Source organism: Metopolophium dirhodum, chromosome 5 (assembly GCF_019925205.1).
Source record: "Metopolophium dirhodum isolate CAU chromosome 5, ASM1992520v1, whole genome shotgun sequence".
In the NCBI taxonomy this organism is placed as follows: Eukaryota; Metazoa; Arthropoda; class Insecta; order Hemiptera; family Aphididae; genus Metopolophium; species Metopolophium dirhodum.
The window spans coordinates 24,244,784-24,262,394 of NC_083564.1; the positions used below are offsets into that span (position 1 = coordinate 24,244,784).

Sequence of the window (17,611 nt, forward strand, 5' to 3'; positions counted from 1 at the left end):
AATAATTTGTTTGTTTTATTATTAACGTAAATCGTATTTAGTCACGTCTTTTTGTACAATCAAAAATTCAAAAAAAATAAAATAGTCGAAAATTAGGAAGTATGGATTATTAATTTTTGGAATTCCGTGCACTCAAGTTTAATTTATTGTGTTTTTAAACAGTTGGTAACGCTTATGCGGTATCAATTTACGTATCAGCTGCTGGTGCCTGGCTGGTCAACGAGTTTCGGTTATCAGTACCTATTACACTATTACACTATCCGGGTTAAATAATATTTTAACAATTTATTTTATAAGAAAAAAATAAATTCTGGTAATGGATTCACAATTAATTATATTGGTGAAAAAACTTTCATAATTTGTATGATTTTTAGGCTAATTCTTTGGCCATGTGGTTGATAACTTCATGAGTTAGGATGTCTTTATAGCGTCTATTCGATCGGCTCTTAAATATCAATAAAACTGTGAGTACTATTTTTCGTTGACACTAAAATATTATAATTTATAATCATTATACATAATTATTTGTTGTACAATATTCACTTACGCGTTTATACGATTAACGGTGACGTTACACGTCGATGATTTTATGAAGTTAGGTTTCTTACGGAGAAAGGGTTAAACTTAAAATGTAATTTATATATAGGTAATAATATATAAATATAATTGTTTTAAGTTCATTTATAATCCATAGAATAATGTACAATTAAATTAATAATATTAAGGTTTTCAGTTTTTTAGAGTATCATAAATTAATTATGTAGTTCGGTTTAGTAACCGAAGTCTTAAAAAAAAAAATAATATTCAAATATTATTTTTGTGTTACTTTTTAGTACTTACAAACAATCAATAGCTACTTTATTAATGTTATTAATTATACAATTACATACATTTTCTGTAACCTGTAGGCATATGGTAATTTACAATTATTATAATTGTATTAGAAAGTTTATCGAATTTACGAATTTTAAGTTATCTGATTGTTACACAATTTATTTGTTTTTGAATTAAAACAGAGTACCTAACTAAAATTATTGATTTCATTAAAAAACGTGTGTGTCGTAAATTTTACCATTTTTTTCTCAATTGTTTTTTAGTCTTACCTTACGCTTGAATACTCGTTTTAAATCACCGAATAACTCCTCCAAAGTACCAATCAGTAAATATTCTCTATCGATTGATTCAAAGTTCAGACTTAAAACTTTCGGAAAATTCCTGGTATTCTAAAAAAAAAATCAAAAAGAAATTAAAAACACGCTACCGTAATACTATTATATTCTTCTCTTCGTTCAGAATCTTTTATTAATTTCAGTAATTATATAAAAATAATCAATATTTTAAGATTATATATTAGTTATTTCCTGTTTTTTACTTATCATTTTAATTTGTATAATCATTATTTAAGAACATTGATAAATAATTATTATAATATGCCGATTAAACTCGAAAACAACTTTTTATTTTTATTTTTGTGTTTGGTATAATGTATAATGTACATGTACAATAGTATAATGTATAACTATACATTATACCAAACACAAAAATAAAAATGGAAAAAATTGTATCACCAACATTACTTAATGTATTCAGGCCCGGCTCAAGGGGTAGGCGACATAGACCCACGCCTAGGGCGGCACTTAAGTTGCACTTTAGTAAGAGGGCGGCATTTTCAAAATAATGATAATATTCTATTGTTAAGGGCGGCAAAATTTGATTAGCCTAGTTCACTATTTTCGCTTGAGCCGGTCCTGATTATGTATTTATTTATATCGTAATAACAACCATTAACAAATAATTCATTTTTAACTGTTAACTTGGTACAAATTTAAAATAAGTAAATTTAATTAATACAATTTGACGACTTTAAACTGGGCATGTAATATAAGATTCTTGATGTAGATAGTGAACTATTTCAGGTTTTCCAGTAACATTTAATCATTTAGGAATTAATATTTTGTAGACACGTACCTAATGAAAATAAAAAAAAACGTTTTCTGATAGCAATTTAATTTTTTTATGCGCTCCATTAATCATTTGGAATTTGACCACAGATTGTAGTTTAGATAGTTAATGTTTAGATTTAGTACTTAAAGAAAAGTATTCGAAAAATTACGAAACTATGGTAATAAAATATAAGCCAACTCACACGTTTTTATAAAAAGTTGACCTTTTCCCGAACTTCTCTAAAAACTGTTATTTGAACGCAATGATTTATTATTTCACTTCATTTTAAAATTAAAAATATTATATGATGTTATAATAAAACTTACTGCCCGAGAGAGCAAGAAGTGTGTCTTGGCACTTTTCTCTATTCTCTTTGTTAAGTACTTATATATTTAAGTTTAAGATGTATGCAGACTGCCTATATATATTTTAACTATTTTATTGCTATAAGCGAATATAATCTGAGCACAATTGTTGACACTAATGATATTTAAGGATTGTTTTTGGTGCAGTAACGACTACTGTTACATGTGTGGTGTACCTCAATCCTCAAAGATTATCGTAATACTCGGCTTACACTTCGAATAAATTATAATACTGTTTTATAGTTTGGTTGTAATTATTTTTTTTTCTATAATAGAGAACAACATACGTGTTAATATAATTTATGGTATAATACTATAATTTCTAGTTTTTAAGATTATTATTCTCGTTAATGTGTATTTTTTAATGAACACAATCGAATGGTACAATAGTAAAAGCGCAACGTATAATAAATTATAATTGTGTTCCTTTAAACATTAACAAATCATTTTCAGTACTTTTAATTGGAGAAATTAACGACTTCTTATTTTTCATCTTATTAGTTGCTTGATGCATTAATTTTAACTTTTAATGATTTTCTTTACGTACCTTTATTTTTGTTTTTAATTAAACATTGAGTTTTTTTGTTTATTTTTTATTTATTTAATGTTTACGATTACTTTGTATTATTAAAATCTTTGAATAAATTTCTTTTATTAATTCATCGTTTGACATAATATTACTTATTACATAATTAGATTAGCTTATATTACTATAACATATTAATAACAACGAATTGTAATTATAAAATGTATAACAAATTATCGATGATAATTCCTTCCCCCCCCCCCCCTGTGACTTTAAATTGTCGAATCATATTAGTATAGAAATCTCATCTAATACTCAACCCATAAATCCCATTCATAGGCTCAAGAGAAAATATTGCAGAAATTTGCTAACCTAAAATAATTTCACGTTGGGTTCCATCACTGGTTGGCCTCCCTTTTCATATTATTCAAAGTTAAAATATTATACATAAGTTATCAAATTTACTTATTGTACTATCAAACACAGATTGTAGATATCTAATAAAAGAAAAAACCCAAATGGCCTAATCCTCTATGGTAGTTGTAACTAAGATAATATACTTCGTAATAAACACTAATCACTATTACTGATTTAATATTGAACAAATATATTGAAATAATTCTTTTAGCTCAATTTTTGGGATTTTTTTCCGAAACCTATAGATAATAGGTATATTTCAACGAGTTAAGCACAATGGTACAATCAAAAATTGTCGGCCGGACTTAGTTCCAAGGTTATAACATTTTGAAGATTTTTCATCTACGCAGATTATTCTACGAATTTACTCGACAAAGTACATTTAAAACTTTATTAAATAGTATGTAATTCTTTATTTCCATGTATGCATGCATTTATACATGTACCGTACTTGCATTATACCAATTACAGATCACAATGGTTGGACTGAGAGGTTATTATGATAACAGGTAAAGATATAGGTAAACCAATTTTTTTTTTTTTTTTGATGGGTGGTGACTGGTGAGTGGTGATGGAGGTAAATGTTACAATCCCCCTCACACAAACATGACTAAATTACTTCACTGAGTGGTTTTACTTAGTTCACATTTTTTCTATTTTTTTTTGTTCTCTTAATTATTTTGAAAAGTACTGCGTGAATTGTTTACTTTTGATCCCCCAACTAAAACCAATTTATTATCAGAAAAAACATCATCAAAGTTGATGATTAAAGCCAGAAATTGTATGTACATTTACAAATTATAATCATTAATCACTTATTATTACTATTATTATTATACATGTAACAGAAAACTGCAGCGATGTTTTATATCACATAGATCGATTATTTATATACAACGTCTTACTGAATTTGTATTGAATAATATTTCACATTTTTTGTAGGTTATTTGTTGGCAATAAGAATAAATAGCATTAAAATTATGGATTTTTAAAAAGATTTTTGTCGTGGTTCAACTGGTTCAGAAGTTTTGTATAGGTAGCCGTTTATGTAGATTGGAAATTACTAATTGGACGCAGATGGTACAGATGATTAGTTTTCGTTGAAATTTGTTGCTATAACTTATGTAAAATAAACGTATATAAGTTAATATTTCGAAAAATGCAACGTTTTGGCTCGGTTTTTTGTGTATTTGTCTCAATATAGTTTAACTTTTTGTTTTGGACGATTTTTTTTTAAAGAAATTTAAAGTGGTTAAAAACATTAATGTATACTTGAAATTGTCATTATTTTTTGAAAGAATAATTTACTGAAAAATTGGAATACTTATTTTAACAATTAACCATATTTATTCAACATATTTAGGAGCTTATTAAGGAGTTACCTATAGAGATTACTGAAATTTCTATACAATTTTTCCCATTAGATTTTCTGAAAATTTTCTGAAACAACCATGACGTTCAGAATCGTTTTGATTGTAGTTTTAATGCAATAGTCACTTTCTAATTTACTATACACCCACTCAAGAAGTACGCCCAAAAAATATATTTCTTTATAATTTTGTTTACTCTAATACCAATCTAAGAAATCCTGTATATAATGCGTTCGTAATTTCAAAAATGGAATAATAATATTAACGGTTTTTTTCAGTTTTATATTCGAGATTAATTAATACAATTACTTAATATAGTTATTCAATTACCATAATATTGAGACATTTTAGTTTTTAAAAGATTAAAATTGTGTAATTGGACAACAAACTTAGAAAAACTAATTTATTGGCTTTGAATTGAAATCTTACAAAGCTAAATTATTTATCTTAGAAAAACGATTGTTGATAATTTGACTTCATCAGTATTGGCATGATATATTTTTGACGATAACAGAAAACAATGGGTACCTACGTGAAAATGATGAATGAAAACGTTCATGCACCGTTTTGAACTTTAGATTATGATCCCGCGACTCGTGTAGGTATATTACTGTATTAGCTATATAACATGCCGGATTCATTATATGATATTATGAATTGATCACATTACACTTATACACATACAATGATAATCCCGCGGGGACTGGAATAAATCATGAATATGTTTAGTGTTCAAATGTCAATACGCCGTGTATTCGACAATGTAATTTGATTATATTATGTGACGTTCAACATGTGGATCTCCAGTAATTATTATCGACAACTACGAGCGTACGTTGCAGTCGAGTACAACACGTATATGTTGTACTCAGTTGTAGTGTGTAGGTGTGACGTGTGTACCTTTACGCTTTAAAAAAAAAAAAAACGTGTGTTTCGCCGGTGATGTGTGGTGATATGTTTAGTAATATTATGTTTTCTCATCGAGTTTAATAAATAATAATATATACATATATTATAATCGTATGTGCAGTTACACGGGTTTCGGGTATTCTTCGTAACAACATAATTATAACTTTAAACGAACGAAAAAAAGAATAAAAAAACCCGTACACGTTTCCACGCACGTAAAACGGAGGGCCAAACAATATTATGTTATAGTGCTGGCGGTATATATATTATTATACGTGCGCGCCGTTAATATAATATTATAACGTTGGCGGCCGGGAGCTGAGCGCAAGCGCCGTTGCCGGTACGCCGCGGTGTGCGACGATGGGCGAGATGAACGGCGAAAAAAAGTCATCGAGCTTTGCAATCGCTGCGTTAGTCGCGCGCTAGTGTCACCGGAAGTCGAGTACGTACGAGACGCACCGCACACGGATCATCCCGTCGGATATTTTTGGTAAAATCAGTGCGAAATCGTTGAAAGATCGTACACATATTAATTGTCATATTATTCTGTTTTCGTTGTTTTACAATATTTACGTTTTTCAATAACGTCGATGTATAGCGTATTGTTTCAGGCATTTTTTTAAAATTCAATATCGAAGTAAAACGTCGAATTTAATTATCCATATAATATATATAATATATACCAATATCTTATTGTTCATTGATAATTTTTGAGAGTGACTTTACGCAGCTTACACTCTTCAAACATGTTGTATTTTTTTTTCTAGTAAGATTTTTCTTGTTTATTGGTTTCAGGTCGACTTTTAATACACACGAGTTGAACAAAAAGCTACCAAAATGGCGTTTGCCGGCCTCAAAAAGCAAATTAATAAAGCGAATCAGGTAAATATGATTTTATTATTATTCGATCTGTGATGTATGCAAATAAGTACGACTTTTTTTTATAAATTAAAAAGTTGATGAATAGCACATTACTCAAATATATTATGGTTTATAGTTCACAAACAATTAAACAAATGTGTGTTACTAAAAAAGTTTATAATATTTCATAATTTATTATTAATCAAAATAAAAAAACTTGGGGAGTTAATAATTTATTTTCATTATTCAGGCTACATGTAGATATATTTTTCGAATCAATTTCTTAATTGAACATTACAGAATTTAAATTATGGTTTATAAGTATTTTTTGCGGGTTTCTTTGTTGAGACGGCGCATTATATATGCAATATTAGTGCGTTCTTTTATATTTAATATTCTTATAAAATAATATTTTATTTCAACTATGTTTTTGTTTTCCGGTTACGCCCTTTTATAAATTGTGTTTTTACTTTTTTAATTGATTGTATAATAGCCAGGTTAACTTACTGTTGTATGTAAAATATGAAGGTTTTACAAAATATTTAAACGAGTTAACGAAGAACTTTTGTCGTTAACTCTTTGATTAACATATTTATTATTTATAATTATGTGTGTGTGTGTTTTTTTCAATAAAATCTTATCATGGGCTTAGCACGTGTTTGTTATATATTAAAAAATATTTAAATAAACTAATCATAACTGGAGTAGTAAGATTTAAGTAATTATTTTGTGTAATAAGGTGGGCCTATTTTAGTAGTATAATATATTTATTTATATTAATAGTGTTAAAACCTTAGAAAATTATGCTTATCTTCCGATAATACCATCATAAGAATTAAGATTCTATTATTTGTAACTTGTATAAAATTCGCTCGTAACAACGATTTTTATACTTTTATAGATATACATTTGCTCCTGTTTAAAAGTGTGTTGTAAATTAATTGACAAAAAAAAATGTTTACAGAAGAAAAAAATGGACGGTTTGGTTAGTACGAACGCTGGCCTACAAATAAATTTAATGAAATTAACTTTTTGTATTTTAATTTATATTTTGATTAATCGTCGTTTGTGTTGACACGGTATGTTGCTTTAGTAACAGCGAACACAGGAGTGTATGTATATATATATAGGAAATATCAAGATATCCGAATAAATATTATAATGATTCTCGATTTGTTTGTCATTTAAATTTGCATTATTCTTGATATCATTTAATACGCGTTCCTATACTAAAGTATACCTAATTTCCCTATTCGCGTTAGTGGAGAGAAGAAAAAGTTAAAACGAGGCCAAGGGAGTGTTGTTACATTAGTGTGCGTGCGTATACATACGTACAAGCGTGTGTGTGTGCGTCGGGTTGGGAGTCGAGAGCATTTTATTGATTAACAAAGCTCTGTATACCCGTGGCCGGCGTGGAAGTGGCGTAGTTCTGACGATATTGACGACGGTTGAGAGGGAGGGGGTTGGTCGTGCGATTCTTATCTGTTGGTATATCCTATATACATCCGTCGCCACCTCGTTATAATAATAAGGGTATTAATAAAAGACCACCGAACTGTAATGAGAAATAAGCAATAGTCACAAACCTATACATTTTTTTACCATTAATACATTATACCAACTCTACTTAAGAAGTAAATTAAATATCCCGAGATCAATATTATTATTTTTATAAACTGATCTAATATTTGTTTGCACCGTTGAATACTTTTGGTCATTTTTCGAGTATATCCGTTTAACAATAACGAGACGTATATTTTAGAAATTGGCGAATTATACTATATAAAGTGTCTACATAAAGAAAACGATTTTATGTAGAATGTAGATGTACAGATAAAAAAAGTAAATATTTGCAACGTTTAAGTAGGCAATTTGTATTAATAAAAAAAATGCTTTAAATGCTTGAATTATGAACATTATAAATAATATTATGTGTAATTACATTTTTAAATCACTATCAAATGATTTAATATACAAAAATCCTTTTAAAAATCTTATACTGCGTCAATATAGGTACGGCATAAATTTAGTTATAAAAACAATTAGTTATTAAAAATTATAAAGCTTATTTATTTGATTTCTCTTTGGGTGTTTTAGTGTATTTATAATAAATTAACTATTAACGTTTAATAAGTTAACTATGAATTAGTTATGCTCTATTATTATGCAATCTTGCTAAATAAAATAAAATAGGTATTATATTATTATTGTTTTCACATTAGATCTTTTGATTGTATATTTTATTGCTAATTAATATTATCCATATTATTGTTATAACTATAATATATTCGTACAAATAAATTATATAGTAGATAATTTAATTGGTGCTTGCCCTATAGAATAAATTAATAAGTTACGTACTTATACGTTTATATATTATTAATATATTAATAATTCCAACCGTTAATAGTTATTAGTTATGCCTAGTATATTATAGAAGTACGAACTCTTAAATATACGTGTACTTATAATATCCGTTTATTAAATATAGTAGTTTAATCTATATGTTATTATTTGCAGTACATGACTGAAAAAATAGGCGGGGTTGAAGGGACAAAGCTTGATGTAGACTTCGTGGATATGGAAAGGGTAAATGTTTATAATATAATATGTCTGTACTGGACGTATTATACTGTAAATAGGTTGGAACATTTCTGATGACCAATTTTTTTTAGAAAACTGACGTTACTTACGAGCTGGTTGAAGAACTTCAGATGAAAACCAAAGAATTCTTGCAGCCGAATCCTACGGCCAGAGCAAAAATGGCAGCCGTCAAAGGCATATCGAAACTCAGTGGTCAGGCAAAAGCGTCCACCTATCCACAGGCCGAAGGTACCCTTGGTGATTGTCTGCTCATGTATGGTAAGAAGCTGGGCGATGACAGCTTATTTGGCCAAGCACTGCAGGAGATGGGAGAAGCGCTTAAACAAATGGCTGACGTTAAGTACGCATTAGACGACAATACCAAACAAAACTTCCTTGAACCATTACATCATTTACAAACCAAAGATTTAAAAGAAGTGATGGTATGTTAGAAAAAAAGATTGGCCAATAATAATAATCATTTTATAATTTTAAATTATTTTGTTTAGCACCATAGAAAGAAACTGCAGGGAAGAAGACTAGATTACGACTGCAAACGTAGAAAACAAGCAAAAGGTGACATTTAAATTTATTATTTTTTATGTTTGTATTTCATATAGATAATAAAAAAAAAATTTGAATTTGTTTTTATTCAGGTTCGCACGTTAGTGACGAGGAACTAAAACAAGCTGAAGAAAAATTTGCAGAATCGTTGCATAGTGCTCAGATAGGAATGTTCAACTTGCTCGACAATGATGTACGTTTACAACTATTTACTTATTGAAATTATTAAATGTACATTTACTTTTTTTTTACTCTGACACGTAATTTGTTTTAAACTATAATCGGCTTTATAATAAAACGATGATATAAAAATTTAATTGAAGTATCACCTTCACGACGATCGTCGTATTTCAGATTGAACAAATATCTCAGCTAACTACATTTGCGGAAGGTCTTCTCGAGTACCATCAACAGTGTACCGAAATTCTGAAATTGGCAGTAATGGAAATTCAGGAAAAGTATGTTTAAACATTTATAAGTAGTTAAACGGTTTTAATCAGCGATTTTATTAGTTCCCAGACGTTTATCCACATTATTTGGTCCACGATATTTTGCATGTTCGCCAAATGTTATGGCTTTATAACAATAGGTAATTGAGTCCAATTATAAATTGTATGTACATTTTTACTTTTTACCACAGACATTGTATGTAAATAATTTATGTGTATCCAGATTTTATGAAATCTCTAATAAGTTCCTATTATAATATTAAGTGATTATTTCAAATAAATAATGTGTAACACAAATTCAACTTGACGGCTATTCACGTGTATACTATTTCTGTGAAAGAGAACCGCGTTATTATATAATGGGTAAAATATTTTACAATAATCTATAGTGACGTCGGCGATCCGCATCCTTGTCACATCTACCATTATGACTATATGACCATATTTTGACGTATATATGGTAAATATATTATGTACCTTCAAATTCGGAATTCGCAATATATATGTATGTGTTTCTGCCAATAAATTCAGTTATTTTTTGATTTACCCTATAGGATCTCGGCTGTAATTGATCATTTATGCAGACATTTCGTCAGCTGATTTTGTCTCTGATATTGGCATGTGATATTCGTTTCTTCTTAATTACAAAATATCTGTTGATATTTGAATAGCGTTGGTATATTTACTGCGTATATAATAAACATATAATATTATTTTTAATGGACATAATTTTTTGCGGACAAAATTTCGTGGACATGACGTCTATGGAAACCATTTTATTGACGCTTTCTGATATTATAGGCGTGATCAAGCAGCCAGTCGTCCGAAATTAGAATTTGTGCCTAAGACTTTGAACGATCTACATCCAGTGGATGTTATCGCGGACGACATCAATGGTAATTATTTGAAAATTGTAATATATATATTTTAATTAATTCATACAAATTAACGCAGTGGTCATGTAGATGTTGAGAAATGCCACTACTATAATAGTCTTTAATAAATTTAATTCTAAATATAAATTATGTATTATATTATATTATTAATATATTAAATTATAATATAAATATATATTTAAATATGTATTTAATATTTATCGCCCACGACGAGACGGATAATACGAAAATAGCGATACCTACCTATAAGTTATTGTTTTGTTGTAATTGGTTTGGGAAGTGGGATTTCGACATTTCGTAATACCGTTTTCTATGCCTTTTAGTTTCATGATAATATACATAGTATAACGGTTTTTTCAGACGAGTACGAGTTGATGGAACCACAGCTCGCACACGTCAAAGGTAAAAACCAAAATAACTAGTTTAATACCAACCATTTATATATTTATCGTTAAACCAAATACATATTATGTGATTGTTTTGTTTGAACCTAACAAATTAACATTGCATTGTTGTTTTATTAATTATTAATACGTACCTAATATAATCGTATATTTAGTTGATATATAGTTTTGTGCATATATAATAACCCTAGATATAGGTACTAAATCTTTTTTTTATTGATCATATACAACTTCGGCAGCTAAGGCAATTAGTTTAAACATATTTTTTTAATACATTTAGTTACACAAGATTACATTATAATATATATAAATATATAATATAGGTATAATAATATATATATACTGTGCAAAATGGAATAGATTTCTGCTTATAATTGTAATTAGTTAATTTGTTTATCCAATCCGGTATCTTTGACAAAGGGAATGAGGTCGTTTGAGATATATGGGGCATATAGATTTCAGTGAATGTTGTACTTTATGTTGTTAGTCTTGGTTCTTCGTATGATAAGCAGTCTGTAAAGATGTATTAATTTTACTTAAACTATTTAATATAATATAATAAACTAGATCCCGGATTTCATTAAAAATAATCAAATTGCCGTATTCTTATGCTGTAATAATGTTTACAATTTTACGTTTTTATTTAGTAGACTTTCAAATTTCAAACCCATAAATGCATACCTTAGATTAAATGTTATAAATTGAAGTAGCTTTTACACCTGTATTATGATAGAAACAACTGATATTGTAGATTTGCGTTTTTTGTAAACAATCATAGAATAAAAAGTAAAATCATGGTTAGGCAAATCCATGCATTTAATTTAATTGTTTCTAAAATTTGTTTAATTAGCATAGTACCTACCTATTTTTTTTTATTTTTTTTATTTTTTTTTTTTACGTAAATATTAGTTTATAAATTGTATCTATTAGGATGTAGATATAATGTATATATGTATATACAATCTGAATTTTTTATACTTTGGCGTTTGATAAACATTTTTAAAATATCATCAAACAAATAATTGTTTATTCGTCGAGTTATTACCGAGTTTAACCCATTAAATAAAACATTACCTTTTAAACAATAAATACTTTTTTCGGCTTATATTATGTCAGTATTGTTGAAATGTTTGTGGGTTCCAATCGTCGAAAATATATTTATATATATTGCTCTTACTTTTAAAGCTTGTATTATAGTATATTATACGTAATAATTAACAATTATTATTTATTAACCAAATTTCCTTTTATCTATATAATGCGAAATATAAACATATTAGGTAGTTCACGAGCTTCATCCCCGACTCACGCAAAGTCTAACACGCTGGAATTAACGTCCGGAGCAAACCATCACGATAACCAGCATCAACAACCACATCACAATGGTACCTATTGTTGTTATTTGTTTAAAGCATGTTGTGTTCCTTATTATTGCTAACTATTATATTAACTGCTACTTTAAAGACGCTTGTAAATATTTTAATACACTTTCACCGCCAAGTAACTTGGTAGGTAGTTACTTTTTTATACACGCACTCTTCGCAAAACGATACCGTTATTATGCGTTAACGACTGCAAATGCATTTAGGTTATTGTTGAAACGCAACTATTTCACTACTTCGTTTAAAACGATTCAATGCGAATATGTAGTAGGCATAAAAATCTTGGTAGACAATTTTTAATTAGTATTGACTTTTTATAAGCTACAAAAATAATTTAGTTTCTTGTACCTATCGGGTATTATTATTTTTATGTGCAAAAGTGTTAAAACATTATATATAATAATATCTATTATACATTGTGTGTTTAAATTCTCCGACTAGTACTATTGATCTTTAAATAAATTTCTAATCAAAAGTCGAATGCCTAAAATTCTTAAAAATGTAAGCTATTTATAACGTTTACAAATACTTACTAATACTAATTTGAACGAAATTCAGTCTGTAGAATTTTGTCCAGTTCAATACTTCAATACTTCTTTCTTGTACCTTATAATATTTATTAATGCATGGTTTTTATAAATACAAATACCTAGATTCAAATTATATTATGTTTCATTACTGCTTTGTTGATATTGTAATGAAATATTTGTCTACAAATTTTTTATTTGTTTTATTTTTAAACCTATTATAAATATCAACATGAACAGAAATTATTGTTATTTTTATTTTTTATAGCATCGCCAGTTTCTTCTCCAATTAAGTCAGTTCAACGGCAAATACCACGCAACTCGCCTTGTTGTACCGCGTTATACGATTTTGAGGCTGAGAATCCAGGAGAATTAGGATTTAAGGTATGTGACTAACTGTGGCAATTACCCAATTGTGCCCACCCAGCCCTTTCCCTTTACTCCCCGTCTTGAGCATTGAGCATTTTAGTTTTATGTCCTAATAACATTTCTACGTGTCTTCAATAGTATATAATATTATTATATTAAATACGTAGATGTTTTCTTAGTAGTGAATGCTTCCTGCGATAAAAATGTGGCTAAAGGAAAACCATTTGTATACAATAATAATTACATTGCCTTTACACAAGCGTTAATCCATCCCTGATTTCAACCTTAATTTCTTCCCCTGGATATTTTTCGCGGTTAGCTTATTATTTTTAATATAAAGATACTTGAAAATTTCACTGAATGTTTATATTAGCATTTTCTATACACGATAAAATTTTGAAAATAATTTGACACTTTTTGAGCGGTTTACGGACATTGTCAGTTTTTATTTTGTTTAGTTTTTTTTTTCTATAAATATCAATACAATTTTATTTGTTGGGTAAAAAAGCGTGAAAATTTAATGCAAGGCTCCTAATATATTATAAATTTAATATATTATTACAATAGCAGTTGAAAAATATTAAAAATACATAGCCACAATTTTTTTTTTATAAGCATTTAAAGTTCAAATTTTGACAAAATTTATCAAATGTTTAACTTTTACAGCCAAGGATTGAAAATTGAAAACAAGGCTCCACGTAAATAGGTTATACTTAAATTACTTTATTCACAATAATATCATCAAATATACTTGGTAATATCATAGGCTGACTGACCGTTTTCGCTCAGAATCGTTTTTCTTATAAATATCATTGAATTCAAATTTAAAACCATCCATTACAGTGACCCACTTGTAACCTACTGTACAGCAGAGCAACATCCACTTTGTAGTACCCACCTTTTTATTTTTGTGTCTGTCATCACCGTTCATTGCTTCGATGTTCTTCAATAGTATGTCGTTCGATGGGAAAGTGAATCTAGTTGGTAAATTCAGGAGGTAAAATTGTGTAACCTAGTGTACAAGGTACAGCACTTGCCCACCTTTTTCAATATGTATTATCAAGAAAAGTATTCAAACTGCTTAACTATACTTTATTTAGTGATATAATATATTAACATGTTCTATAATTCCATAGTCCATACTATATGGATTCTGAGTTAAACGTTTTTTCCACCCCCGGCTCTCTCGCAAACAAACTTTTACTTCGAGTACTGCCTGATATACCGCCATCACCATTCCTAGTCGCCTAATGCCTTTAACTAAAATACATATTTATTTAATAACAATTACGGACAGAGCCCAATTTATACAAAGACATGTTTTGAATATATTGGTGCATAACAAATAATTTAGGAGAAAAAACAATAATATGTAATAATAATGACGATAACGTGTTTTCAGGAGGGTGAGACTATAATACTGCTGAACAGGGTCGACGAAAACTGGTACGAGGGCAGTACTAACGGCCGTACCGGATACTTCCCAGTCACATACGTACAAGTCGTCGTGGCTCTACCTTAAGCAACGCAACTGCAATTGACGAAGACGACGACACCGAACAGACCACGACGCCAACTCCTCTACCCCCTGCGTAAGACTTGTTAAAATAAAAAAAAAGCATTATAGTAATGTTATATTATATAATGTCGCCCACAAGCGTATAAAATGTCGATACGCTTCGTATGTAGGTACCTATACACCGACGACATTGAAACATTATAATAACAATATATTTATTATGATTTGTAATAATATGATCGAAATACAAACCGATTTATTTGTGTGTGTGGGACGACTCTGTCGTCGTGTCGCTACGTAAAACTTACATTTAATCCCCTGGCAATAAATGATATAATAGAAACAGAAAAAAATTACCAATATTATAACACACGCTACTTGTTAATTCCATTCGGTTTTGTTGTTTGTAGGTGTATATTCTTCTTCTTCTAATATTACTATTACTACTACTACTATAATACTACTATTACTACTATAATTATAATTATATTTATTAATTATTAATTATTATTGTTATCATGATATTATATATTATATTATTATATTCGTTGGCCGCGTTTTAAGATAAGAATTCAATGTGCGTTTAGCCATGAAAAAAACGTTTATTCACCAAATTCAACCGTAGGCATTAGTGGATAGATAGTATTTATTTTTTTTTTTGGACTTTTGAGAATCTTATTATATTGCGTTACGTTTTAACTTTTCTCTTTGGCTCTCTTTGGCACTCTGTGCGTTTTCGACTAGATAACACACGCGAAAGGATACATGTTTTATACGTGTATTCTGTTGGTGCAAAGTTCAAGCTCAACTTGTCCTCCTGTGTTTCTCTACCGTGGTTATAGTCACCCCAATGGTATTATATCTGTGTTCCCCTAGATATTACCGATTACCAAGTAATTTATTATTATTATGCATTCATTTTTTATATACCTATATTAATCGTAATAAGTAATAACTTTATATATCATTATATATAAAAAAACAAAAAATTCTTAAAAATTCGCTTGTTACCATTTGCTAAACAAAATGTCTGTAAATAAGTTTTCTGATAAACATTAGACAATAAATATGTTAAATACTTCAAGTGAATATTAAACAAAAAAAGTTAAAAATATGATAATAATGTTATTTAATATATATATAATATGTTATCACTTATCATTATTTGTATTTCAATGTTGAGTGTGTATTTGTAGTGTAACCTACCTAGGGATAAAAAAAAGTTTAAATTAAATTATAACCTGCATAATATTATGTTTTTCCTCAACAGTTTTAATAACAAAAATTACTAATTTTTATATCACTAATTTATTTAATGGCTATGCCTCTATTCTTGTTCTCATTTAACAATAATTTAGTAATACATTTTTAGTCGAAATATGTTACTCCTTTAAAAAAAAATCTTTATCACTATAAGTTATAGAATTATCCTATATTGAGTGTTTTTGTAAGCGTTGGACGTCTTTATATAGTTATGTTATTGTATAACTCCATTATTTATGTATTAATTCCTAGATTAAATATACCTAAATAAAACTAAACTCAGACTTCGACATGTCGCCAATAATAAATGTATGTTGGATTTCAAATAGAAATATAGAATGGATGAATACATAAATAGATTTCAATAATGCGCATTGCCAGCCTTCCCATATGAGTGCTTATTTAAGTATATTTAATCTATAATTAAACAAATATAATAAAATAAAATTTTCATTTTTGTGAAAAAAAATACAAAAAAATATAAATAAATCCAAATTGACTGCATTTTTGGAAATCAAATTATAAATTGTTTTGTTGTATTCTTTATTTCATACCTTTTTATTTTTCGTTGTTCGGTATTATTTTTATTTATAGTTATTACTACTATATATTAAATTTGTAATCAACCGAACTATACTAATATGGAGGATGAAGATAGTAAATATTTTAATGATATTTAGGTAGTTTTGTAAAAATGAATTCCTAGGAAAAATTAAGTGAATCCTTAATAGTTAATAGTATTTAAATATGAAGTTAATTGAAAATTTAAATACATTTACTGGTTAATAATCATCCACAACAGAATTACTAAATCCATCATACAATTTGTATTATTCATATTAATTTATTATTTTTATGCGTTTATTACGAGTAATTTATGATACTATCACTCGACATTGTGTATTGACCAATAAAAAACCTCTGTCCATAGTTATATGCTTGCCATGTTAAGTACCACTAAATCTGTACTTCATATGTACTGTAGATGAGCCCCTAAAAACAAAATATTGGGGGAGGAGTTTCGTCTTTTATTTTAACATTTTGTCAGGGGTTTTCAGTTATCAGGATAGATATAACATAAATGGTAATCGAAAAAAAAATCCCCAGACTACAATATTACTCACAACCACATGCAACATGAACAAATATTTTTTAAACGTTAATAAGTATCTATAATTACCATTTACCACATTATTAATATTTAATTACAAATAAGTATATTATATTATATTATGTTATTAAAAAAATTATATACTATAAATA

At 28.1% G+C, this 17,611-nt stretch overlaps 1 protein-coding gene across 7 annotated transcripts; it reads left to right on the top strand.

Annotated features, from left to right (window-relative positions):
* Positions 1-232: 232 nt before the first annotated feature.
* LOC132944822 (endophilin-A) lies at positions 233-16,874 on the top strand. Of its 7 annotated transcripts, XM_061014336.1 has the most exons (13): positions 233-313; positions 375-464; positions 6,327-6,413; positions 8,913-8,981; positions 9,068-9,418; positions 9,485-9,551; positions 9,632-9,732; positions 9,894-9,997; positions 10,790-10,884; positions 11,245-11,286; positions 12,569-12,673; positions 13,466-13,581; positions 14,969-16,874. In XM_061014336.1, the coding sequence occupies exons 3-13, from the start codon at positions 6,369-6,371 to the stop codon at positions 15,086-15,088; spliced, it is 1,215 nt and encodes a 404-aa protein (XP_060870319.1). In that variant the 5' UTR covers positions 233-313; positions 375-464; positions 6,327-6,368; the 3' UTR covers positions 15,089-16,874. The 7 variants fall into 7 exon arrangements, with proteins under 7 accessions (XP_060870319.1, XP_060870318.1, XP_060870323.1 ...); XM_061014335.1 differs by having other exon boundaries at positions 248-464; XM_061014337.1 differs by lacking the exons at positions 233-313; positions 375-464 and adding an exon at positions 5,356-6,021.
* Positions 16,875-17,611: the final 737 nt, after the last annotated feature.